The 27,182-nt window shown below is 35.3% G+C and overlaps 1 protein-coding gene across 7 annotated transcripts in view; it reads left to right on the forward strand.

Moving 5' to 3' along the window:
- The window catches only part of PPP2R5C (protein phosphatase 2 regulatory subunit B'gamma), a 61,862-nt gene that overhangs the window by 19,458 nt on the left and 15,222 nt on the right, over positions 1–27,182 (forward strand). For 5 of the 7 annotated variants that reach the window (XM_014076283.2, XM_014076281.2, XM_087726484.1 and 2 more), the window contains 7 exons: positions 11,817–12,016; positions 14,108–14,218; positions 17,259–17,351; positions 17,438–17,568; positions 22,999–23,058; positions 23,439–23,547; positions 26,696–26,749. In XM_014076283.2, the coding sequence (XP_013931758.2) occupies positions 11,817–12,016; positions 14,108–14,218; positions 17,259–17,351; positions 17,438–17,568; positions 22,999–23,058; positions 23,439–23,547; positions 26,696–26,749 (758 nt within the window). The remainder of the gene's footprint in view (positions 1–11,816; positions 12,017–14,107; positions 14,219–17,258; positions 17,352–17,437; positions 17,569–22,998; positions 23,059–23,438; positions 23,548–26,695; positions 26,750–27,182) is intronic. The other 2 variants (XM_014076282.2, XM_087726480.1) reach the window with 2 other exon arrangements.

Below are 27,182 nucleotides of genomic sequence, written 5' to 3' on the forward strand. Positions count from 1 at the left end.
GAATCTTAGCTACAGAATGCTTAATGTGGCAGAGAGTTACTAAATTTTCTTGGAATTATTTCCCATTTATTCCATTTAAAATACTTACGAGACTGGTGGTAACTTTTGAAGATATGAGACATTATAATAATAGTTCTCTGTTATAAACATATACACTTACAGGATTGTTTATACATTATACTTTGAATTGATTAGAAAAATGTTGTAATTACAGACTGCTACATTTTTGTTCCTTATATTTTTGATGTATTCTGAAAAGGGAAGCTTTTAAAATGTTGGATATAAGGCTTATACTGTGGAGTTTTCAAGAAGTAAATTTACAATTTGAGTTCTGGATATTTTGATCCTATATTAAATTTTCTGTGCTCATAATATGGAATGCAAAGGCAGTAATATTTCTGATGCTCTGATCTTCAGATTTTAGTTTTTATAATTCATTTTCATGGAAGAATATATGTGATACTACTGAAGAAAAGTAGTTATTTATGGTTACTTATTAACAAAGTTAATTCCAAATTTTAATGTGATAGATATTTTTAAAAAGCTTTGATGTAGGATTTTTATTTTAAAATCTATTTAAAAGCTATACAGTATAAAACATTTTTCTAGAAGATAAAGTGAATGTTTGTGCCCCTTTCCTAATAAGTTTCAAATTCTTAATTTGAATTTCTTTCATAAACCTATTCACTTAATTCTAAAACCACTAAAATACGTACATATTATAATATGATTCTACAATTGTAGTTAGCTTACTAAATAATTTTCAATATGTAGAATAGAATTATTATTGCTGAACAAGTAGACCCACCCTCTTCTACCTGCAGCACAGGGTATGACCTCAGATTCTACTCTTTAGTGAGTTTGGGAAGATAGGATGGCTACATAACAATCAGAGGGAGCATGGGCACTGCTTGTAGGTAACACTTTGCAGCAAGTGAATACAATTGGATTTCATCCACAGGTTGAAGTTACCAAAATTCCGATGATATGAGATTAAAAAGATGATCAAATTGTTGCCCAGGGAAAAGGCTTCATTTTTATTACCCAAGAATATGCAACTGCAGAGAAATTACTTTCTTTAAAGCAAATAAGCTAAAAATTTAGGTATTAGAAATATGGTTTGTTGACTCAAAAAAACTTTATTATTTCCTGTTTCTATGTACCATGTATTATGTAAATAAAATGTTTAACATAGGAAAAGATCTTGTTACAAGGTTGTAACTTGTCACTAACAATTTTGTTCTGTAGTAACAGAATGTTTAACAGACGGATAAAAACATATTAAAAAATAAGGAATCTTGTAGAATTTTGTGAATTGCTTGAAATGAGTGCCTTACAATGGTATGTTTTAAGATTGATAACTTTAGAAACAAATCTGCTCTGGATCTATTCTAGATAAATCCAATCCTCATGTAGATTTTCAGTTTGTGTATGGGGATAGAGGGAGAAAACAAAATAATTGAAAATGCTGTTCTTTTAGGAGATAAACTTCACTGGTACATTTTGTATGATTTCTCCTGTTGTTTCTGCTATATTACGATAATATAAGTAATGTCTACTGCTAATTAAGATTAATGGGATTTAATATATTACAAGGATACTTTGGTTATACGCAGATAGGCATAGTTTAGAGAGCTATCAAGCCACTATTGTTATTGCTTGAAAGAAGGAGGAAAAGCTTTGCTCCTACACTTCCTACTTTGGGGGGAAAAGTCCTGTAAAAGAAATGTTTATTCACTCTGGAAAAAAAAAGTACTTATTATTAGGCTGGCATTTAAAGTAGACTTGGTGTAATTCTAGCTACTGAGAATCAAGCTGTTTCATATTCAGTGTAGTTTTTTTTTATTCTTCCTCATCAAATGTTTATTTTTTATTCCAGAAAAGCTTTTTCGTGATTGATTTCAAGTTCACTAAGATTATCTTTTTATTTTATATAAAATTCAGTACATTCAGACTCCATATACAAACTATTCATAAGTATTCCTATGCTTAATGTTACTGATTTCTGATTTCTGTCAAGCTGTGTCTGTCCTATGCCTCTTTCCATTCCAAAGTAACACAACTTTTTAAAAAAATATTTTTGAAAGAATGGAACTATATAAAATAAATACAAAAATAAGCATCTGAAATCCATAGTTGACAATAGGTTATATTAGAAAAAATACAAATGTCACAAAAAAAAAGGTACAGATTATCAAGTTTCTTAGAATGCCTCATGAAATAAAAGAGTATTGGTAGCTTTATCTCTGTGTAGAGTAAGACACACTGGAAGTAAAATGCATGCAAGATACACAGACACACATAGTCACATTCAACAATTGAAATGTAAACACATAGTTCAAATGTATCTTTAACAAGATTAATGAAGATTACTATATGTGTAAGAAGTAGAGTGGGAAAAATACCTTATTCCTAGTTGCACAGAGGATATCAGTTAAACTACTGGTCATTTATCAGTTTGTGGTAACTTCGGCTGTAGAATAGTCTGTTATCAATGAGCTTGCTGAACTATATTGAGAAGGAGTTTCATAAGCAATGTATATGATGTAATATTAATTGGGGAGTAAAGATGAAATTGCGTCCTTATAGTGATGGCAGTTTAAAAATGAAAGACTATGTTACATAAAAAGCATTAACCTGACATTGGAAAACAAGGGATTTAAGTATTGCTTAAATGCTTCTAAAATTGTTATAGGATGTTAAAATTTATTTACTGTAAATTACAATTTGGTGTTTTTATAAAATATTGTACAATACAAGAATTCTTAATAGATTCAATTTTTGGTTTAAATATCAGGTGTTAAGTTCTATGCGTGTTTTAATAAAACAATTTATCATGCGCTTTTGAAAATGTCTATTATGAAATGGGAAATAAATCATCTTTAGGTGGTCAGTTTTTATTAGGTATACTAGTTTTTGTATATGTTCAAGTAAGGAGTGAGTAGTGCAAGAGTGAAATTTGCTAACAAAACCTATTTACATAGGATGGTACATTCAGAAAGTAATTGCAAACAGTTTGCACTGCAGTTAAAGATGTTCCATTAATTTTGAGAGAGGGAGGAAAGGAGGTGGTAGATGGTTTTGGTTGTGTACGTGTTTGGCCTTGGCCAGAAAATCATTACCTTGTAGGATGCTTAAAAAAGATCATACATATTCTCTCTCTCTCCCTCCCTCCTGTTCATGATAACCAAGAAAAAATTAAGACAGATATCATTCGATGATTGATCATTAGGCCAATTCTTTTGAAGGTAGGATAGTAAAGTGGCAACAAGTGCAGCTCACAGAACAGAGATATGACATAGGCATACTAAGACCAGTTGAAGCTTCCAGGTGACCTTCAAGGGCAGAGCTATGTAGAGTGCATTGTAGTAGTCAAGTCATTAAGTGACCTCCAGAATCTTATCTATCTAGAACTTCCTCAATATAGGAGAGGGTGCAACTGGTGTACAAGATGAAACTGGCCACAGCTGACCTCTGCTCATTGAGCAGAACTGTTAGTTCAGAAAGACACCTAGATAATGCTCTACTCTTGAATGGGGAAGTTGTAAAGGATTAAAGATGGAATATCCCAAATATGGGTGGCTCAAACACCCATAAGCTACTCACTCAGTCTTAGGAGAACTAAGTCGGAGAAGAGTCCTGCCCATCTACACCCTCTTACAGGCTTAAGGTATTGAGACAGAAAACTTCATGGTCTCACACTCTCTCCCCCTATTCTTTCAGGCAATTGATAATATTAATTTTAAAGATTATTGCTAAAATATATTTTCTTGGGCTTTTTAGATTTTTCTTTAGACTTATGTTTTTTTAAACTATTTTTATAACTTGGTTTGTGCCCTAATAAGTAGGTTAAGAAGAAAGAAAAGGAAATAATAATAGAAAGGGGATGAATAAATAACTGTTACAAGTAGAATGCTATTTAATTATAGATGAGATGGGTACTAGATGTATATATCGAAAGATAAATAGTAATCTTGTTCAAATAGGGAGGCAAACAGTTCAGGGATTTAAGGAAAGGTACTGTATGAGGGGGGGAATATTTTTCAACAATGCACAAATAAATTTAAAAGACAGATATGAAACTAAGAAAAGACCAGGAAAGGAAATATTTTAATTAGCAAATGAAAGCCAATGATAGCAGTAATTTTAATATTTATTATACTGTTGTAGGGAAGAAGAACCATGATTTTTAATGGACTATTATTACTTATTATTAGCATATAGCATTGTTACAGAAGTCAGGAGACCAAAATGCTATTGAAAAGTAGTAGTTTGGCTTGCCTAGGCACCAGGTCTGTTGTAGGACATGCTTGTGTGGTTCCCAAGGTGCACCGCAGGAGGGCAACCTGGCTTTGCACCAGAGGGAAAGAAAAGTGGCTCTTCCTGCAGCGTCACGCAAGACCCCTCTCTTCCCACAGCTGCCTCATAAATAGGAAGGGTCAGAGTCATCAGGAATCTGATTGCCTGCACAGAGCACCATTTACCTCCCTACTGAAGTGGTACCTAATTATCTATTTACATAGAACATGCTTTTAAACTATTAGGTAGACAGAAGCTGAGGCGGGTGACAGGAGCTCACCTGCCACATAGCCCTAGGGCTCGAACCACCAGAGCTGAGACCTTCTTCAGCAGCATTAAGCCACTAAGCCACCATGCCTCTTTTAATGGGAAATGGCAAAAATAATCAAAGATATAAGGCTGATGCATGAGAATAAAAGAAAGAAGGATACGTGGGAAGTTTAATAATCTTGCTGTATTATGAAAGGATTATATTTTAAAAATTCGCGGGCCTTGGAGGATCACAATAATTATAAAATCAAACTAATCTGTGAATAAAATAATACAAGGCATTTCAAAATGCATGTTCAATAGAGTATATTTTGAGGCAAAAAGTTGTGATATAATTTAGAATATGCAGGTTATGCTAAAATCATTGGTGTGATATTATGTAAAATTCCAGAGAAACATTCATTGCACTATGATTTGATAAGATAGTTTAATGAAAAGTAATGTCCCCAATATTATAAATTGCCAACATACAGCAATACAGATGCACTTAAAGTTTCAGCATCTGCTCTTTCACTTCAGTTGGGAAGTTGCTATGAGAAAAAGTAAATCCAGGTAATGAAAAAAGCTTTTTTCAAAGACTGATGTTTTCTTTATTAAAACAATTTGATTTATTTTAAGAAATAAAATATATTGAGATAGTTTTCATTCATTTCCCATGGTATGCAGCTTTTGTAGAACAGAGTTCCACCCCTCGAATCATATTGTTAGAAGATTCCACCTATGCCATTAAATCCAACTCATGTGCAAGAATGGAAATTGAAATAATGTCAACAGGTAGTTGCTCAGTTTTTGTTTAAATACATTTGGTTAACAGGAGCTCACTAATAAATACCCTTAGTAATTGGTTGAACTGTCAAACTATTCTTATTGTAAGGAATATTAACCTAGTATCTAACTTTTTGTAACTTCAGACTTCTTTGCCATAAGCTCTAAGATGATAGAAAACAGATCTTTATGGTATCCTTTCGGGTATTTGGGGAAAAAGTGCAGTCTAACAGTCATAAATAATCAGAAGTAAAAAAAATATTCCCAGTTTAATTTCTGCTTGCAAGACTGTTTTGCATTCCTTATCAGGCTCTTTTTAATAATAATGTTATTAAATATTATAGTTAAATAGATGAAAATGAGATAATGAAAGATCCCTTTTGAACAGAGACTGCGTCTATGTGGTTGAGGACTAACTGAAGCAATGGAATGTGTGAGCATCTATGCAGATGCTCACTAAGAATTATTGTTTCCATTGCTTACTAAAAATTCTGGTGGTTCTGACTTGTTTTATCTTAAGTTGTTATTATCAGATCAATCTGATTGTATTTCTTTGACTACAACTAAGTAATATTCTATAGCAGAATTCCCCAACCTTTCTGGGTTTGCAGATTGACAGCTGGGGAGAAGGGGGGAATAGTTTTGCGCAAAGAGTGGGCAAGCGTACGCATGTACACAGCTCCATTTGCGCAAGCAACAAGCACATGTGCCTGCAAATGGAACATGTGTCCATGTGCTCGCCTGCTATTCGCACAAGTGGGGATGCACACCCTCACCACTTCAGGTGGCCTGGTTTTAAACAGCTTACAGCCTGATAGTGGACTGGGGGTTGGGGACCCCTGTTTTACAGTTTGCACATTATGCGGTAGTATCTCTTCTAATCTTTCTTGGATATTTTTGAACTACAAATTATTTTCTTGTTTATCCTAATTAATTGTGATTTTATTGTTTTATTTATTGCTCAATGACTGAATAAAAATTGATTGATTGATTGACAGACAGATAAAAACTAATATAGACTACAAAAAATAAAAATAATTAAAAATAGAAAATGCACGGAAAAAACCAAAAATATAGAAATAAAAATTAGCCGTGGTGGCGCAGTGGTTAGAATACAATATTGCAGGCTAATTCTGCTAATTCAGCAATTCGATTTTGTTTAATTTATTAATTCATGTAAGGAATTAAATTGTCCAGAGGAGAGGAGAGCCAATTTGGTGTAGCAGTTAAAGGATCTTGATAGAAACTGGGAGACTATGAGTTTTCCTTGTCTTAGTCACAAAGCCAGCTGGATGGTTTTCGGCCATTCATTTTCTCAGCCCTAGCTAGGAGGCAATGGCAAACCACTTCCAAAATCTTGCCAAGAAATCTGCAGGCACTTGTCCAGGCAACGTTTGGACTCTTCCAAATAAACAACTGAACAGTATTTTCCCAACATTTTTATTTTATTATGAAATAATGAAGGATTAAGAGGCTTTCTTGGGAGTAAAGTCAATGCTGATAAATGTCATAGTTTCCTACATATCGACTTTTCATTTAAAATTAATAATAAAAGTTAGATGTTATACAGAGCTTCCTTTATAAAAAGTTATATACTCTCAACATTGCTGTGACTTTGTTAATAAAAATTCATAATTCTATGAGATTCCTGTTTTCTCAACTGTCTTCAATAAATTGTGGATAATTTCCAAAAGGTGTTTAGTTTTAATTTAGTGTGCCTGTTCTTTATCTGAAAGTAAGTTAAGGTGGATACTGTTAACAATTGTTAAATGCCAATTATTCTTAACCATGTATTGAAACTTGATATTCAGTTCCCAACAATATATGTTCCAATCATTTGGATTTTTAATTCATATGGCAGTATGCTTTTGAGGTATATGTTTGTGGTATATGTTTCATATTCTGATCGGAATAGAAGTTGGTGTCCACAATTCCAAGGTAGTGGCCTAAAGTGGAAGTTGAAAAAATATCTTAGAAAGAAGATAATGAAAAATCACTTCCACAATATTGGCAATAAACCACATGACTGCAGTTACTTGGAGCTGAACTTAACTTATTGGAATCTTTATTTTTCACTTTTTGCTACACATACAATTCTTTTAAAAGACAGTGTTGGCTGTTTTTTAGTGATTAATCTGCAATCCTTATTTAAAATACCGTGTTTCCCCAAAAATAAGACAGGGTCTTATTTTATTTTGATCCCCGAAATAAGTGTTTGGCCTTATTTTTGGGGAGGTCTTATTATTTTGAGGTGTAGGAGCAGTGAGCGTGGTCACCATGGCTGCTGCTGTGTTGCAATATTTTTGGGGAGGGCTTATTTTAGCACATGTGCTCAAAAGTTGGATTGGACTTATTATCCGTGGAGGTCTTGTTTTTGGGAAAACAGGGTAGGACAATAAGGATTATTCAATATTATTTACACAGAATTTCATGCAACTGGGGAACCCAGAGTGGGATGGAGCGCATTAAATGGCTCATGTTATCTGCTGTCGCTGGGGCGGAGGGGGTGGCGGGTGGTTTTATTATATTATACTATATTAATTTATTTGTTTCTTTTTATTAGTTTTATTGTTTCAAATGTGGTTTTATATTCTGTAAGCTGCCTTGAGTTGCCATGAGTGAATAGGCGGCTATATAAATTCAATAAATAAATAATCTCTTACAATTCTTTGAAGAATAGTAAACATTTATTCAATTTCCATCAATCAATCTGATGTAGGAAGACTATCCTCAGTTGTATTTTGATTGTGTATGCTCAGGAATACAATTATTATTCACACTCTCAATAAATAGTCATAGGGGATGGGTGGCAAAGCAGTCAAACATATGAAAGAAGCATGACAAAACAGCCCTTTTGTAGGTGTGGTATGATACCAACTTAGCAATAAAGGAGAAATTTCCTGACAGAGCAATTAATCAGTGGAACAACTTGCCTCCAGAAGTTGTAAATGCTCCAATACTCAAAGTTTTAAAGAAGAGATTAGATAACAATTTGTCTGAAGTGGTATAGGGTTTCCTACCTAAGCAGGGGGTTGGACTAGAAGAACTCCAAGGTCCCTTCCAACTATGTTATTCTGTTCATCACTTATATAATTGAAAGGGTGGGATTGATGGCACAATGTATATTTTTATCATCCTAGCGAAAGCAGTAAGTCCTGAAATCACTGCTGAGTAGTCATTTTTTTTCTACCCATTTTGCCGTCCTTTTAGTAATACAGTTGTTTAAATAAAACATTTATTTGTGGAGTGATGTTTTTAGTTAATATTAAATTAGACCATCTTGTATACAGATGCTATACCATATAGGTTATTCTGGGATTGGGCTCAACATAAATTATATTCATAATAGACAGCCAAAAGCACAATAACAAAGCATAATGTATGATACAGTAAATCTGATCTACTAATAATTTTCCATGATCATGTTTTATTATTATAATTGAAGATGTTGCTCTAATATTTCCTTAAACTGAACGTGCAAACTCAATTTTAGCAATTTATGTTACAAGAATAATATTTGCATTAAACAATGTTTGGAACGATGTGAAGAACACTCTTTAATTTCATTTTAAATTACTGTAAAATAAAGTTGATAATTTTGTCTAAACCTAGGTTATTTGATCAAAATATATTGAATAAAATCATGACGGGTTCACACAATAAGCTAGGTTAAATCAAATCAACAATACAATTTAAAATGATGTGTTAACACTAGTTTCTCTTTATATTTAAGGATCTCAGAGCAAGCCAGTTGTCATAAGAATGGTATTCTGTTCATAAATAGCTATCATTTAGCACCTTCTCTGTGATTACTAAACTCTTTGCTAATCACTGGTCTCCTAGTAACAATGACGAAAGCAGCAACTGAATTTCACTTAGCATTGTATCTCTACTTGTCTGTGCTCCTATGTTAAGTTAGTCTCGGACATGTTAAACCACATCAAATATCTAAAATCTGAACATACAATAACAAACCCTTTTAAGGTAATGTTTAATTGACTTTTAAATGTTTAATCATTTAACATTAATCTTAAAGTCATCAGTTACCCACTATAGTTTTGTCTTCTATTTATGCTTGAAGCCATCAGCATAGGAAGTATATTTCCTGCAATTTTAGAAAATACGTTCTTTCACATCTTTTCATTTTAAGCATACAAAGCAGAATAGAATCTTCATGTTTACTTCTTATTAATATATTCTTATACAATAATTATCTCTAATGACTTACTTAAAGTCCTATTCATGACTTTATTTAAAAGTAATGTAAGGGTGTATTGTAAAAGGTATTTTTACTTATTGGAATAAATTAGTAAATTGCATTTGTAGATTACAAATTCAAATCGATGATGTAATTTCTATAAATGTCAGTGGTATAAAAATATTTTCCTACCTTAAAAAAAAGAAATGGATCAAAGGGCTTAGGAAAAGCCTTTGAGGAAATGTTGGCAAATGTATTAGTGGTATTTTTTTTTCTGATCTCCTTTCAAAAAAATAATGTTTATACAACCTATCCTTGTAGTTCCAAGATGCATTAAGAATACTGCCTTAAGGCTAGACAGAGGATTGGTTTCCATGAATGCCAGAGCCTTGTACTTGTCAGCTCTGGCCAGCTCAGAGGCCTGGAGCTGTCATTCGGGGGAGAAGACTGGGCCAGCTGCCAGACTCACCGTCCCACCTACACAAATTGAAGAAGTTCATGCTAACAATCCATGATTAATTGTCGGGTGGTTTCGCTCTGGGTCACAAGGTGATGGGTGTGTGGGGTGCGACTTATCTTAATTACCAATGTAGCTATAAAAGGTGGTGGGAAGCACAGGGTGGCAGCTCTGACAATGTATTCATTGACTTATGCTTTGTTGGTCAGTTGGTGCGAAGAAAGAATACAAACTGCATTTACAAACCGTTTTTGTGTTTGGCTGGTTTTATTAACCCTTCGGAACCTGACAGTATTATCTCATTAATTTCTGGTTAACATTTTTTCCCTTTGGTTGTAGTCTGAATGGTTCTCAAAGACAATTTTAAATCAACTTGGCTTAACAAAATTTTAGATTCCAATTTTTATCAAATGGGCATGTGACATCATCTTATCATTCCTCCATTCTAATTCTGAAATTTATCAGGCCTTAATGATAGCCAGGTTAAATGCACTACTCTCCATACTCCCTCGGGGGCTTTTTAAAAATAGCAGTTAGACTTATATACCGCTTCATAGGGCTTTCAGCCCTCTCTAAGCGGTTTACAGAGTCAGCATATTGCCCCCAACAACAATCCGGGTCCTCATTTTACCCACCTCGGAAGGATGGAAGGCTGAGTCAACCCTGAGCCGGTGAGATTTGAACTGCAGAACTGCAGTCAGCTGAAATAGCCTGCAGTGCTGCATTTAACCACTGCGCCACATCCCTCTACATCAACGCCTATTACCACGTAGGAACAACTCCATCGAGCCTGTGAACCACATATTCTTTTGTAGTTCTTTTTTTACAGAGAATGTCAGGTGACATTTTTATTCTAAATAAATACTTGCCAGAGACTACAATGAATTGTTTCTTCTTCCTCCTCCTCCTCTTTTTCTTATTCCTTTTCTTCTTCTTTCTCCTTCCTCCTCCTGATACTTTGATACTTTAGCTTCAAGTCTGAGTGATGTATGGCAATTAAAACAACAGCAAGTCCATTTTTCTCCCATGGATATAACAGATCATCATGGCTGAGATCTTCTGTAATATTGCCACAGCATTTTGCTGCTGGTTTCAGTGAAAGACCTAACATTTTATTAGGGGGGAACATGATAGCAGTATTCTAGTATTTGAGAGGCTGCCACAAAGGGGTGTGTGTTTCAGTTTATTTTCCAAAGCACCAGACAGTAAGACAAGAAACGGGTGAATCTAATCAAGGAAAGAAACAATTAAGGAGAAACTTCTTAACAGTGAGAACAATTAACCAGTGGAACAGCTTGCCTTCAAAAGTTGTGGGTGCTTATTTACTGGAGGTTTTTAGGAGACTGGACAATCACTTGCCTGAAATGGTATAGGGTCTCCTGTTTGAGACAGAGGCTGGACTGGAAGACCTTCTGATCGATTTATATTGTTTTGCTAACTCTGTGTTGAATACAGTCCTTTCTGAGGGAACTTTCACATGCTGAGTTTTGACAGATACACATAAAACAGACAATGCACTTTATGGATATGATAGTGTTCTATGTGATGGGTATAACAAATATCAATTTAAAAGAATTTTAAATTGGGTGGGCATCAAATTTCAGGTTAGGTGATGTATACCATAAATGATGAATATTTCATCTATTACTAAATACCAGTTGGAATTAGAGGAATAAACCCAGGGAAAGAGGATTATGATGTATATTTATGAGCATTAAACAAAGTGTCAACAGTTGAATGAGTTTGTCTTCAGTAAATCTTGTTATATTCACTATAATGCAAAGATTTACAAGCAAAATAGTATAACAATTTTAAAAATATTTTCAGATGTCCCCCTCGCTGAGCAAGAAAAGCTTTTTATCCAGAAACTACGACAATGTTGTGTCCTTTTCGACTTCGTTTCTGATCCACTAAGTGACCTGAAGTGGAAAGAAGTAAAGCGAGCAGCTTTAAGTGAAATGGTAGAGTACATCACGCATAATCGCAATGTAATTACTGAGCCCATTTATCCAGAAGTAGTACATATGGTAAGTTGTTTAAAATTAAATATACAATTTTTAAAACCCTTCCTTTTGACTTATTCTGCTAAACAGATTTCTCATATGTAACAATAACAGAAGAGGCTTGGCTTTTGGAAGCATATAGTATTGTACAATCAGATACGTACTAAATAATTAACTTCTAATAACAGTTTAGGTTCAGTTATTATTCAGAAAAGTGGGCTGTTTGTTTTGGTCCTATAGATCCTATTCTTAATTTTATTAGAATTTGCATGGTTCAAAGATATGTTCTAAATTTATCACAAATGCAAAATGAGTGTTTAAGCTTAACATTCACCCTGCTCTTCTTCAACTGCAGTAGTATATTAGGAGAAATTAAGGTTGGGAGACTTGCTTGCAACATAAATAAATAAATAACATATGCATTTATTGAAAGGACTTTTAGAATGCAGCCTTAAAACTAGCATAGTGGCATTGAGGTCCCACTTCAAATTGCTCTCAGCCCAATTCAGTGATAAAGAACAACATTTTAGATGGTCGTTTTTTCTTTTTTGAGAAAAATCATTGCAATTCAATTTGTGAAGAGACACTGTAACTTCTCTCTGAATAACATACAAGTAGGCCTAAATGGGAGGAAATGATGGCCAAAAGATTGAGCCCAGGTGGCTCAATGGTTAGAGTGCAGTACTGCAGGCTACTTCAGCTGACTGCTAGCTGCAGTTTGGCAGTTCAAATCTCACCGGCTCAAGGTTGACTCAGTCTTCCATCCTTCCAAGGTCAGTAAAATGAGGACCCAGATTGTTGGAACAATATGCTGACTCTGTAAACCACTTAGAGAGAGCTGTAAAAGCACTATGAAGTGGTATAGAAATCTAAGTGCTATTGCTATTGCTATCCCAAACTTTGAAAACGGATCCTTGAATTTCACTTGTCTCCAATAGCAGTCTGACAGATTATTTTGAATAATTTCTGATCAGTTTTCATAGGTGATCTCACGCAGGGCACTTTTAAAGAACCTGTGTATTACAACAACCATAAATTATTTTGATATCAATGTAGACAGATGCTCTTTGTCTGGGAAGTGGTGAGGTACTAACTAGAGCTAGCAGAGAAAGGTTTTCATACTACCAGTGCTTGGGCACATTGGATTCAAAACAATTCTCCATCTTCCAGACTGTTCTTAAATGGACAACATAGTTCAATTCAACCTAAATTATATATCGAGAATAAGCAACCTGCAAACCACATACTGCATTGAGCTTCTGGTTAATGCCTCCTAGAGATCTACTGTCACATTGCCAAAATTTAGCGATGATGTGACTTTTCTTTAGAGGGTATAACGCTGGAACAAAAAATGGAATCCATTCATTCAAACATTAAACTCAGAAGAGCTTCAAGATGCTCACTTTCCACAGTTGGTGCAGAGTAGAAAACCATTATTAAGCCACTGATACACTGCAGTTCAAAACTTTGTAAATTTTATTAGGAGGATGATCTAGGGATAATTTTGAAGATTATGGATCTTCATCTGCCATTTTTATGTAATTATTACCTACAAATTCATATTAAAATGAGATTTTAACCAAGGAGTTTCCATACTACAGCTTTCTTACACCTATAGCTTAGGATGAAGTGCTGCTCTCAATAAGTGCTGTTCTAATGAGCACAAGAATAATTCTTAATATGATTAACTTTAGGGGAGAAACATTTTGTGCAAGAAAATTTGAAACAGATCGTTAACAAAATCTTTCAATTTTTTTTTAGCAAATCGATGTAGCTGCCCAGCTCACAAAACATGACTCTGGGTGGTGTACAAATAATGTATCACTTTATATGATAAATTATACTTTTCTTCTAGTTAACTCTGTTCTAAATTGTCATTTCAATTTCATTTTTTCTAAATTGACATTTTCCTCATTAAGATTCTGGGTTGTTTATCCCCCTTCCTTAATAAATTAGAATTTTCTGAGAAACTTCTTAAAAGAAAAGTTTCTGTAATAGAGGAGAAAGTTATCATATATTTGTATTTGCTTAGTTTTTAAAAATATTTATGCAAGAACATATTTTTAAGAATTGGGGTTTTTTTAAATACTTTTGCTTAATCAGGTGTGATTTTAGTTTGCAGTTAACATGTTTCGCACACTACCCCCTTCATCCAATCCAACGGGAGCAGAATTTGACCCAGAGGAAGATGAACCAACTTTAGAAGCTGCCTGGCCTCACTTACAGGTAGAACTGAAATACATATTTTCATCTAATCAGGAATGGCAAATTAATCCAAACTGTGGAATGAACATGTAAATCTAGATATTGATTTTTTCCCCATCTGGTTGGGTCTAAAGTCTGCATATTAATGTATACTAGTGCTGCTGTTTCATTATGCAGTTAGATTAATGTTTAAATAAGTAACATATTAGCATGTTTTAATGCAATGTATAATCTTAATAAAATTATATTTTTGAGATTTAAGATTTAAACATAGGTAAGATTTGTGGCACCTGTGGTTCACTGAACAGAAGGCATAAATGCAATTGTAAACATTCATATACCGTATATACTCGAGTATAAGCCGACCCGAATATAAGCCGAGGCACCTAATTTTACCACAAAAAACTGGAAAAGTTATTGACTCGAGTATAAGCCTAGGGTGGGAAATGCAGCAGCTACCGATAAATTTCAAAAATAAAAATAGATACCAATAATGCCATTGCCCATTGAATAACATATACAGCCTGCCTGTGCCCATTAAATATACAGTAGCCATTGTAAAAATTTGCTCTGCATAACAAATTATTATCACACAATACCGGTGTATTCAATGAAATACTTCACTCACCTCATGATGCTGATGTCCCGCTGTGATGATGATGTCCCGCCTCCTATGACACACGGCACAGTGATTCCTATCATTGGATCACTGTACCAGAGGAGGTGGGACATCGCTATGTGGCTGCTTGCCATAACAAGGAGGAGGTGGGACATCGTTGCAGAGCGGCAGGAGGGGGAGGAAGGGGAATCGTAAGATAGCCCTGCATTACATTAGAACGTGAGGAGGGGGATGGTGCGGTGCACGCTGCGCGGCAAACTGACACAGAGGGAGGGGAAACTCAGGGGCGCTGGGCCATTCACGAGTGTCACCCAGCGGCATGGCCCTGCCCCTTTTTCTCCTCCATTTCGGGCAAATTTTTCACTGACTCGAGTATAAGCCGAGGCGGTTTTTTTCAGCTCAAAAAGTGGGCTGAAAAACTAGGCTTATACTTGAGTATATACAGTAATTTTAAGTAAAATTGTATTTTGGGTTTCATGTCAAAACCATTGATCCGCTGTAAGACTCCATGATTAAAAGGTCAACCTTTTTTCTCTTCCCATCTCATAATTACTTTTCCCTTTAGACAAATTTTCCTAGACTGGCATCTTCCAGATTTGTTGAAATTACAGTTTCCAAAGGTTTTTAATTTAATAATGAATACCTTTTCTAGCTCTGAATTCTGGAATTTGTAATCCCAATATCTGGCAAGTGTCAGGTAGACTTAAGTCTTTGGTGCAGCAAAGTAGTACCGTGTTTCCCCGAAAATACAAGAGGATCTTATATTTCTTTGACCCACCAAATATGGTCTTGGCCTTATTAAAGGGGAGGACTTATTGTTTTTGGATTGCCGGGTGGCTGTTCCCTTGCGACTGGGCTCCCGAAGACCCGGGCAAAACCTCAGGGTCAAATGGCTGCGTTGCGTTGTCGCAGCAGCAACACAGCAGCCATGAGGTGGCCACACTCGCGAGCAGCCTCCCAGCAACCCCCCTTTCCAACCAGGCACAGTGCCGCTGACCAATCTTGCTATACCCGGAAGGCACTAAACAATGCGAGCGCCTGTTCACCGCCCTCCACCTCCTGCGGCTCGGCGCTTTCAGAATACCCCTAAGTGAGTGGATGGGGCTCTGCATGGCTGGAGAGGGGAGTTGCGTGAGCAGCTTTTCCGCTCGCGCGACTCGCAGACTCACGATGCCCTTGGCTAACTGCAGAGCCAGGGCATCTCCGCTGCTGGCTCCACCCGCCGCTTGGTTTTTTTTTGCGGCTTTCAAAGCAACCACTCCCCCTTCATCTGGGCACAGCACTGCTGACCGACCTAGCGGTATCCCAAAAGCACCAAGCAACACAAGCGCCTTTGCCCCCCCACCTCGTTCCTGAGGCTTGCCGCCTTCGGGATACCACTAGGTCGGCGAGCGGTGCTCTGCCTGGCCGGAGTGGGGTTTGTCCAGGGGGCTTATTTTCGGGGGTGGGCTTATATTTTTGCCCATGCGAAAAATGTGGCAAGGCTTTAGTTTCAGGATAGGTCGTATTTTGGGGGAAACACGGTAAATTCACACTAACTATAGTAGCGATTAAATTTTTATATAAAATACATTAGGAAATCCATCTAGCTTTTATTTATATATAATTTTTTGTCTCACATATTTGTTAAAACAATTCCAGCACATCCCAGATACATGTATTGACCCTAGTTAAACCTCTGTTGGAAAATGTACATTTTTGCATTCATCTTCCAACATTTTATCTACATTCAGAATAGTCACTGCATGTTAATTGGCTCAGAATGCAAACATTGTGAAATCAATATAGTAAATATTTATTGGGAAATGCTCAATTTGTTATGAACAACTTCCTGCCAAGCCTGCGTAAAATGAATGATTCAAGATGATTTATGGTCTAAAGGAAAACGAAACAGAAGAACATAGAAAGCTGAAGGAATTGTACGTACAGGTAGTCCTCAACTTATGACCACAATTGAGCCCAAAATTTATGTTGCTAAGTAAGAAAATGTTAAGTAAGTTTTGGTCCATTTTATGACTTTTCTTGCCACATTTGTCAAGTGAATCACTGTAGTTGTTAAATTAGTAACATGGTTGTTAAGTGATTCTGACTTCTCCATTGACTTTGCTTATCAGAAAGTCACAAAAGGGGATCACATAAGTCCGGGACACTGCAACCATTATAAATGTGAGTCAGTTGTTAAGCATTTGAATGTAAATCACATGACCATGAGAATGCTGCAATGGTCATAAGTGTGAAAATGGTCATAAGTCACTTTTTTCAATGCCGTTGTAACTTCAAACAGTGACTAAATGAACTGGTATAAGTCGAGGACTACCTGTTGATATGATTTTGGGTCTTTCTTGAAAAGTGTTTAAAACTTAGTATTGTCTTAACAGCTTTTCAAAATTCAAGTTGATTTATGTTGTAAAACTAATTTTTATTTTTGTGGATCTTTTTCAGCTTGTATATGAATTTTTCTTAAGGTTTTTAGAATCTCCAGATTTCCAACCTAATATAGCTAAGAAATATATTGATCAGAAGTTTGTATTGCAGGTGAGGTTAAAAAAGAATATATCTTCAAACTTTAAGTTCCATTTAATTTGAAATGGATTAAGCAAATAAATATTCATCTTTTGCAGCTTTTAGAGCTTTTTGACAGTGAGGATCCTCGTGAAAGAGATTTTCTTAAGACTACTCTGCATAGAATATATGGAAAATTCTTAGGCCTAAGAGCTTACATCAGGAAGCAAATTAACAACATATTTTATAGGTATGTCTATATTCTGTGCTGATGCTCAGTAATAGGTAAAGTATTTTAATCATATTACAACTTTTTTGATAGAAAACAAAAATGTTCTTAAAATCAAAACAAGCTAAAATTCATTAAATGTCTGGTCAATCCCATAGCTAGTAATCTAATTTTCTTTCTGAAAGGCAGGCCAAAGCATTTTTTATTTATTTAAAATTGGAGTTCCATGACTTTTAACAATACTGTATTACCGCATTTTGGTATGTGAATTAATAGCAGGATATTTTTATGTACAGAAGATATGTACAGTGTATTGCAGAGCACTTTAAAAATAGTTGTTCATTCAAAGCTGTAGAAGCACTATATTGTATCATTTTTCTTTTGTACATTTTCCTTGTTGCCAAAGTTTTCCCAAAAGAGAACACTTTAAAAAAGTAGTACCAGCTGTGCCACAGCTTTTGCCAATCATCTATAAAAGACAGAAATACCAGCTGCAGATAGAAGAGATAGAAATGGAAATAATAGTGAAAAAGTATTATCTGTGTGAGCCAGCTTTTGTCTATGTACCAAAGACAAAAGTAAAGATTTCTACTGAAAGAAGGAATGTCAGTTGTAATTATGACAATAATGCTTGAATGTACAATATCATCCCATCAACGTTCCTTGTTTGAAAAATTTTTAAACTGAAATGGGATATACAAATGACTTAATTATTTATAAGGGTTACATTCTAGTTTTCAACTAAAGATAATAATCACATTATAATTAGGAGGTTAGGTTCTGGAAAGCTAATGCTTCAATTATAAGATTTGATTAGGATAAAGATAAATCTTTTCAGGCTTTTACTTTGTAATGGCCTTAACTATCTGTCTGGTTCCAGTGTCTTCAAATGAGTCCTCTAGTATTTAAAAAGCTGCAGAAACAAGAGAAAAATTGACTAAACGTGAAATTTTATCACACAAAAATTGTTGGGCCCTATTTGCAAATTATTAATACACTTTAACTCAGAAACCAAACAAATTAAAAATTGTATTATTAAATCAATGCAGAATGTAAATGTTGTAATAGCATGCAACAATGAGACTTTCAATAGCAGTAGCAATAGCAATAGCAGTAGACTTATATACCGCTTCATAGGCCTTTCAGGCCTCTCTAAGCGGTTTACAGAGAGTCAGCATATTGCCCCCAACAATCTGGGTCCTCATTTTACCCACCTCGGAAGGATGGAAGGCTGAGTCAACCCTGAGCCGGTGAGATTTGAACCGCTGACCTGCTGATCTAGCAGTAGCCTGCAGTGCTGCATTTTAACCACTGCGCCACCTTGGCTCGCCACCTTCCTTTCAATGGAAGAACATGAAAATTAAATCAAATATCATAGAGAAAACTAATATGTTTTATCATTGATATATTGCTCCAATTCTGATTATTAAAGTAAACCATTTTCTAACAAATATAATGATCAGTTCAGATTATTCTTCCATCTTTGGCAACAATGTTCTAGCAATTCTAGAAAATTATATATACTAGAATGAAACAAAATTTAGAAGTTATATTTCTTTTTCAACCTGCAATATTAAATTTTTCCCATATATTGCCACAAAATATTTTGACTTTTAAAGCTATACTGGTTTTTTTATAACTAACCAATGAAACTCTGAAAAGATTTAATAGCCATCATTAAATAAAATAGCCTTTGGTATATGACAAAAAAATTAATTCCATAATTTTAAAAAATCTTAAGTGAAATAGTAATTCTTGTAGTAAAATTTGCCACAGATATATATCAGCATGTTACCACAAATGTTTCCATAAAGAAAACACTATTTTTGCAGCAATAACAGAAAAAACTACTTAGGTTTCAATTTGTAAAAAAAAATATCTCTTTTTGATATATACAGTTTAGATCTTAACTTTTCATGAAAGAATTAAAATTGTTCAAAATAATGAGAGGACTCAAGATGACTTAGAATAGATCAAGAAAAATTAAAAAATAACTATATTCAGCAACTCAAAGCATACTTATATATATATATTAAAAATAAAAATGGAAATAAAAATAAGAAACATTGCCATAGCCATACAAATAAAGAAAGAAACCTAAAAGACAAAAGCAATATAATAAAGCCTCCAAAAAATGACTTGTGGACAAGATGAATTTACAGTATGTTAATTACACTTCATTTTCTCTTTCCCACTGAGTTGCTGAAAAACTGTAATTGAATTGTTTATTTAAAAATGGGAAAAAAATGTTACTTAAATCTTCTAGTGCAGTGATGGCTAAACTTTTTCTCCTCGCGTGCTGAAATCGTACACACGTGACCACACCCGCCTATGCATGTGCGCATGACCCGCATCCTCCGTGCTCTCCCCACCCCCTGCGCATGTGTGGAATCTCCCCGCAGTCCCCCGTGCATGCACACGACCCCCTGTGCCCCATTTTGGGCCAGCAGGTCTCCCTGAAGCCTTCTGGGACCAAAAACAGGCCATAGGGGGACGCCGCACTACCACCACCCCCTGTGCATGCATGTGTGACCCCCTGCCCCCATGTATTCTCACATGATGCCCTTGTGCATGCAGGCGCGTCTCCTGCATCCATGGCAGAGACTCGAAAATCATCTGGCTGGTGAGAGGCATATGCGCATGCACGTTGGAGCTGAGCTGGGCGATGGCTCGCATGGCCGTAGAGAGGGCTCCACATGTGCCATAGGTTCACCATCACAGTTCTAGTGAATCTTGATGTTTTGGGAGGAAATATGCCTCAAAGTGGGGGGGGGGAACCCTCTTCCTTCTATTTTGCCTGTCAGGGAAGAATTATCTCCATTAGCATAAGTTAACTCCTAGTTTGTGGCTGTTACAAGGCTAGTTCCTGAGAAACTTGCTCTCTGCTGATAGATAATTATTTATGTGGTTCACATGCAGCTGTTAACTCCAGAGCTTCCATTAAATGAAGAGAGCCAAGATAATTATCAAACATTGAACTATACTTTTAATGCAATCAATAAGCAGAAGTTATAGTTATCCCTCCCTTTTTGAGTTGTGAGCCGCCCTGAGTCCCTTCTGGGAAAAGGGCGGCATACAAATAAATTAAACCTAAACCTAACCTAACCATAGTAGATCTGCTAAGCAATGATATACTCCAACAAAAGTTAATTCTCAGTTAAAAGGAAATGAAAAAGCTTCAGAAAAATTTGAATTGAATTTCATGAAAACAGACTTTACAAAAATTCAAAAAAATACATTCTGGCACACTAAAGTGAGCTTTTACAGATTCAAGACCACTTATGGAGGAAGAAGCTCAGAGTTTTCTATCTTCATTATATTGCTGATGAGAAGCTTCTTGTAGACATTGCTGAGAACCATCTCAGTGAATCAATTCCAACTCTCTTGAAATTAATGCAATATGCTAGGTTTCATCAAGATTTCAACCTTATCATGTCCAATTGTAATAAAGATATTTAGGAGGATCTTAATATCCTGCAGCTCTCTAGAAAATCAAAACTGCTGGAATATACAAGTAAAAGCCTAATGATCTTCCCTGATTTGCCTTCCAAAATAGTTAGCAAATATAAAGAATTTAATCAAATTTGTGAGACCGCAAAACAATGTTTTCTTTATCCTATGGTGTGCTGTGTTTGTTTTTTTTTGCTTGCCTGAATCTGAATGTAGTTGCCAAATATTTAAAGATAAGGGTTGAAGTGCATTCTCATGCCAAAATGCAATAATAGACCTCCCAGTATGTAAGTTTCAAACTCTCCCTCTCCCCCCAATGTATTTTAAAGAACATATTTTTTGGAATATAAGACACACCTTTTTCCCTCAAAAAAGAGGCTGAAAATCTGGATGCATCTTACACACTGAATACAGCATTTTTTTTGCCTCCCAAAACCCCGCCCCTTCATCAAAATGGCGGTGCATAGCTTGCAGGAAGCTTCAGAGAGTTCCTGGGGCCTGGGGAAGGCAAAAATGAGCAAAAAATTGGCTTTTTTTTTTTTTTTGCTAAATTCCCCCCCCCCCCCCCCGGGAGCACTCTATAAGCTTCCTACTGCCCTTTTTTGACAAAAATGGCCTGTTTTTGCAAATAATGGGTTGTTTTTTGCTTGTTTGGGGGGGGGGGCTGGAACACTCTACAAGCCTCCTAAGTGCTATTCATGCCCTTTTTTGGGGGGGGAAAATGGGCCTGTTTTTGCAAAAAACAGGCCGTTTTTGGGAGGTTTGCAGAGTGCAAAACCTTTTTTTTAAAAAAATTGCCTCTTCAAAACCTTAGTGCATCTTATACTCCGAAAAATACGGTAATCAGTTCAACAGCAACAGCAAAAAGAGGTTATATGTGTCTCCAGTGATTGTAGTTTTGAAGGGTTATTTTTCCCCTTTTTAGGAATTAAAATTGTACGTGAGATTGCTAGAAGCCTTACTTACCTTAAATCATTGTCCCAAATGTCTGCTTCTAGACCTATATGCAAAAAAAACCCGATGGTGTGCAGCTATAAAATAGATCCAAACATAAAATAGTATCTCTGTTTTCTCTATTTTTCAGTCTATTCTTTTAAAAAATGTGATACAGGTACTCCTCTTTTATTAACATTTTTATTAGATTATAGAATAAAATACAAAGATAAAATACAAAAACATAAAAGCAAATATTAGGACACATGGGGATGAAAAGGAGGAAGAAAAGTGAGGGGGAAGGGAGAAAAGCTTTGACTTCCTACTCCCTCTGTTGTAGTAGAATAAAGCATTAACATCAAACCTCAACTTTTTACTTTTCCATTACAACATAAACTAGCCATGTCTATAACAACAAATCAATCTAATCAGTAAAACACCAAATAAAAGTTTCATTCCCCCCCCACCTCAAACACAAAATTCAGAAGCGATCTCCATATAGTCTCCAACTTACAACCATTCAACAGCACTGAAAAAAGTGACTTAAAACAGTTTTTCACACGATCATTGCAGCATCCCATGGTCACATGATCAAAATTCAGATGCTTGGCAACTGACTCATATTTATGACAGTTACATTGTCCCAGGGGTCATGTGATAACTTTTGCAATCTTCTGACAAGCAAAGTCAATGGGGAAGCTAGAATCGCTTAACAACCTTAACTACAGTGATTCTTCTCCTACTTAACTGTGGAAAGAAAGGCCATAAAATGGGGCAAAACTCATTTAACAAATGTCACACTTAACAGAGAAATGTTGGATTCAGTTGTGGTTGTAAGTCGGGGACTACCTGTCTCAGCTAGCCAAATATACAGCTATTTATGCTATGTCTGCATTTAGAACATGCTTTACTTTTGCAGAGGGTGAGTAACAATAAAAATTCTGAAACTACCAATATGCACAATATGGTTTTAAATTGATGAAAGTAAGTTATGTTTGTGCCTTTTATCCAACTAAGCATATTGTTGAATACATTGCACCATTGATGATAATGAATTTGTTTTCTCAGGTTTATTTATGAGACAGAACATCACAATGGCATAGCAGAATTACTGGAAATATTGGGAAGGTAAACTGCTTAATAGTTATACTTCATAATCAATACTGCTGTTGTAACTTAAATCTTTCTGGGTTTTATAAATTGGATCTTGGACTGAACAAAACAATAAACATTTTGCATAGCTTCTGTCAGTTATAACTGAAAAAGTCTCACTGGAATTGGAGTAGCGAAATGGGGTAGTGCTTTACCATTACAGAAATCTGGGAAATAATTCCTAAATTATTGTCTATTTGTATTTGTAAGCTATTTAAGAAGTCTATCAAAAACATTTGAATGAAAGCACATCTTAAAGCTAATGGAAGAATATGTTTTCCTTTTTTTAAAAAATGAAACTGAAATGCAGCAATGTGATAGATTTTCTCATTCCTAAACACTTTTTTCTTCTTCAGTATAATCAATGGATTTGCCTTACCACTAAAAGAAGAGCACAAAATTTTCCTTCTCAAGGTATTACTACCTTTGCACAAAGTAAAATCACTCAGTGTCTATCATCCACAGGTAAATATTTTGATGTGTACTTGTTATTTTCATATTATTCATAAATTACATAACTGTACATTTTAAGTAGGAAACTATGAGATAAAGAAAATGATCTTTAATCCTGAAAACCTATGTTTTCTTACTTTTTTATTTACTTAATGGTTAAATTGCTTTGTTTAAGTTGAAGATTTTTTAATTTCAAACATTTTAGGCTTTCTCAAGAAAACAGCTAAAATAGAACAATATGCACTTCTTGGATAAGTAGTAAAATGCTTCTTTGTGAGTATTTGTTTGAGTATTTTCTCTGTCCTTAGTCCTTAAAAATAAATTAGAAGAGCGGTGCAGTGATCTAGAGGTGAAGATGCTTGCCTCCCACTTGGAATGTTAAGAGTTCAATCTTAGGCAGTGACAGATGGTTTCTCAATTAGGGCCCAAAGAGAAAGTATCTGCTGCAAACTCCACATAGATGTCAGGAAGAGCATCTGGCCAGTAAACAGTCAACTCAGTTCAGTCACCCTGACTCCAGCCCGATAAAAAGGATTACAGGATCGTAAAACGAAAAAAATCTGCAGTAACTGGCATGGCATTTTTCTAACAAGAAGCAAAGTGATGTGCATTTTTCTACAGACACAGTTTCATGTTCTAATGATTACTTGTAGAATATAATTAATATTGTAACCTTCAGTAGTGTTTCATATAGCTTCATTTATTTGAATAATGTAGGTTACTACTGCTTCATTGGGGAACACACCTCACTTGAAGTGATAGAAGTACATTATGTGATTATAAAGAAATATGCTTCATCTAGTGGAGTACAGAAATCAAAATCTTTGCATGTTAGTAGCTACAACTTGGTAGGAGTAGAGTGTGGAGTCTAGTGTAGAAATTCAGGTAAGATTAATGCCCCAAATTGATCCGTTGCTAGTAAGAACATAATTAACAGTACTAATTAATGAACAGTATTATATTTATTTATATAACAATAGAGAAAGAAATTGAAATAAATGCCTAGTATTTTTTGAAATAATTTTATTCTCTACCTGTGGATTATGTGAGTTCAGACTGGCATGGAAAGTAGCATCTCCTCTGCCATATATATTATTTCCACTTCAGCATTTTTAGATTTGCTCTACCTGTGTTCTAAGATTTTTGTGTGATCTCCTGTTTTGTATGAATGTGCATTGAAATATAATATCTCATAGTCTGATGAAATAGATAAGCATAATAATAGAAGACTCAGAAAGGTACTTTGCATGTGAAAACTAAATTTCTCAATTCAAGCTTTAATTGTCACAGTTAGTGCAACATTGAAATGTCTAGAACAGTGATGGCGACCCTTTTTCTTACATCATACCACAAATGTGCGCTATTGTGCACGCACAGGTACCCATACCAATTCAATCCTCACCCACCCACCTGAACATGCATGCACAACCCCTCTCCCGCGCATGCATGAACGACCTCTCCCCAGGCTCCAGAGGCTTTCGTGAAACCTGGGGAGGGCAAAAACACTCCTTGGAGGCCCCCCGGAAGCCAGAAATGAATCGTTTCCAAACTTCCTGCTGGCCCATTGGGGCCATTTTTCACCCTTCCTAAAGCCTGGGGAGGGTGAAAAACAGCCCCAACAAGCCAACCGGAAGTTTGACAACAAACTTTTGGTTGGTCAATTGGGCCTGTTTTTCGCCCTCCCCAGCCTCTGGAAGCTTTCCTGAAGCCTAGGGAGGGCGAAAATGGCCTCCCCCGGCTCTTTGGAAGGCCGAAAAACAGCTGGCTGGAGCATGTATGCCCTCCGGAGCTGATGGCTGGCATGCCAGCAAATATGGCTCCACGTGCCACCTGTGGCACGTGTGTCATAGGTTTGGCATCATGGGTCTAGAACCTGGAATATTAAATGAATTATATTGTTGTGGTCTGAAGTATACAAACTACTTCATCATATTCAGCCAACTATTTATATATGGGGGTACATATATATTACTTTCAGGATTAATCTGAATTTTAAGTACTAAGCTACACTCACAATCCCAAAAAAAGAGGGTGCCATGGCAAATAATGTAGTGGCATCACTACATGAGTAGAAGAAAGTTTATTACTCGACTCATTATCTGGGGCCTCAAAAATATTTCTTTGGAAAAATCTATGCAGTTACGGTACATGTTATTTGTACATGGCATTGCTTTTTGAATACTAAGTCGTTATTTTTTATTTTTCCCAGGCATTTTTAAGAACAATTAATTATTTGTGGTTTTAAATTTTTCTCCACTGCTGATTTTACTTTTATTTTTTAGATACAGGTGAAACTCAAAAAATTAGAATATCGTGCAAAAGTTCATTTATTTCAGTAATGCAACTTAAAAGGTGAAACTAATATATGAGATAAGACTCATTACATGCAAAGCAAGATAGTTTAAGCCATGATTTGTCATAATTGTGATGATTATGGCATACAGCTCATGAAAACCCCAAATCCACCATCTCAGAAACTTAGAATATTACATGCAATCAGTAAAAAAAGGATTGCATGAAGGCCGCTATTGAAGCATCCTGGTCTTCCACCTCAGCAGTGCCACAGGCTGATAGCTTCCATGCCACACCGCATTGAGGCAGTAATTTCTGCAAAAGGGGCCCAAACCAAGTACTGAGTATATATGAATCCTTATACTTTTCAGAGTTCCGATATTGTTCTATGTACAATCCTTGTTTTATTGATTGCATGTAATATTCTAATTTTCTGAGATGGTGGATTTGGCGTTTTCATGAGCTATACGCCATAATCATCACAATTATGACAAATCACGGCTTGAACTATCTTGCTTTGCATGTAATGAGTCTTATTTCATGTATTAGTTTCACCTTTGTTTGTGTCTATTGTCTGTACCCTCCCTTCCTTATTTTATGTAAGCCGCCCTGAGTCCCCCTCAGGGAAAAGGGCGGCCTATAAATACTAATAAAATCCTAAAATCCTAAATCCTACCTTTTAAGTTGCATTACTGAAATAAATGAACTTTTGCACGATATTCTAATTTTTTGAGATGATATTTTTTCTTTTGTGGTCTTTTGAGTTTGAAATTCAATTTTATTTATTTACCCTAGATAAACATTCAATATTAATATGTTAGATTTTTATTGAACCCCATCTTAATAACATTTTCTTCTCTCAATTTAGCTGGCTTACTGCGTAGTTCAGTTTTTAGAAAAGGACAGCACACTTACTGAGCCAGTAAGTCTAGTTTTTCTTCTTCCTTATATTATCTAATGAGTTAAACAGCATAATTTAAAAATTGTGATCTTATTACTTAGGCATCTGCAACAGCTAACTTGCACAGTGCACTAGTCATATCTTATGTTCACAATGGTACAGCTTGAACAATTTAAACAGAAAGACAATGTGCCTTTAAAATTATTTAAAATTGATTTACAGTTAGAGTTTACAGAATAATATCTGTATATATAGTTCTGGTTTTAATCTACTACTATAAAAGTAGTCACATTAATTAGCAAACATAGATACACATATTTCATTTTAAAATTTCTTTTTCTGGATTGCATTGTTTTAGAAGAAAATAGAAATAATAAAAGACATCAGAATAATAAAAGAAATGTTATTGTTTAATAATTCATTCCCACTTGTACTTTACCTTTATATCATGAAC

This window comes from Thamnophis sirtalis, unplaced genomic scaffold, assembly GCF_051295495.1.
Source record: "Thamnophis sirtalis isolate CommonGarterSnake01/CBP01778 unplaced genomic scaffold, rThaSir2_p1.2 scaffold_1, whole genome shotgun sequence".
NCBI lineage: Eukaryota > Metazoa > Chordata > Lepidosauria > Squamata > Natricidae > Thamnophis > Thamnophis sirtalis.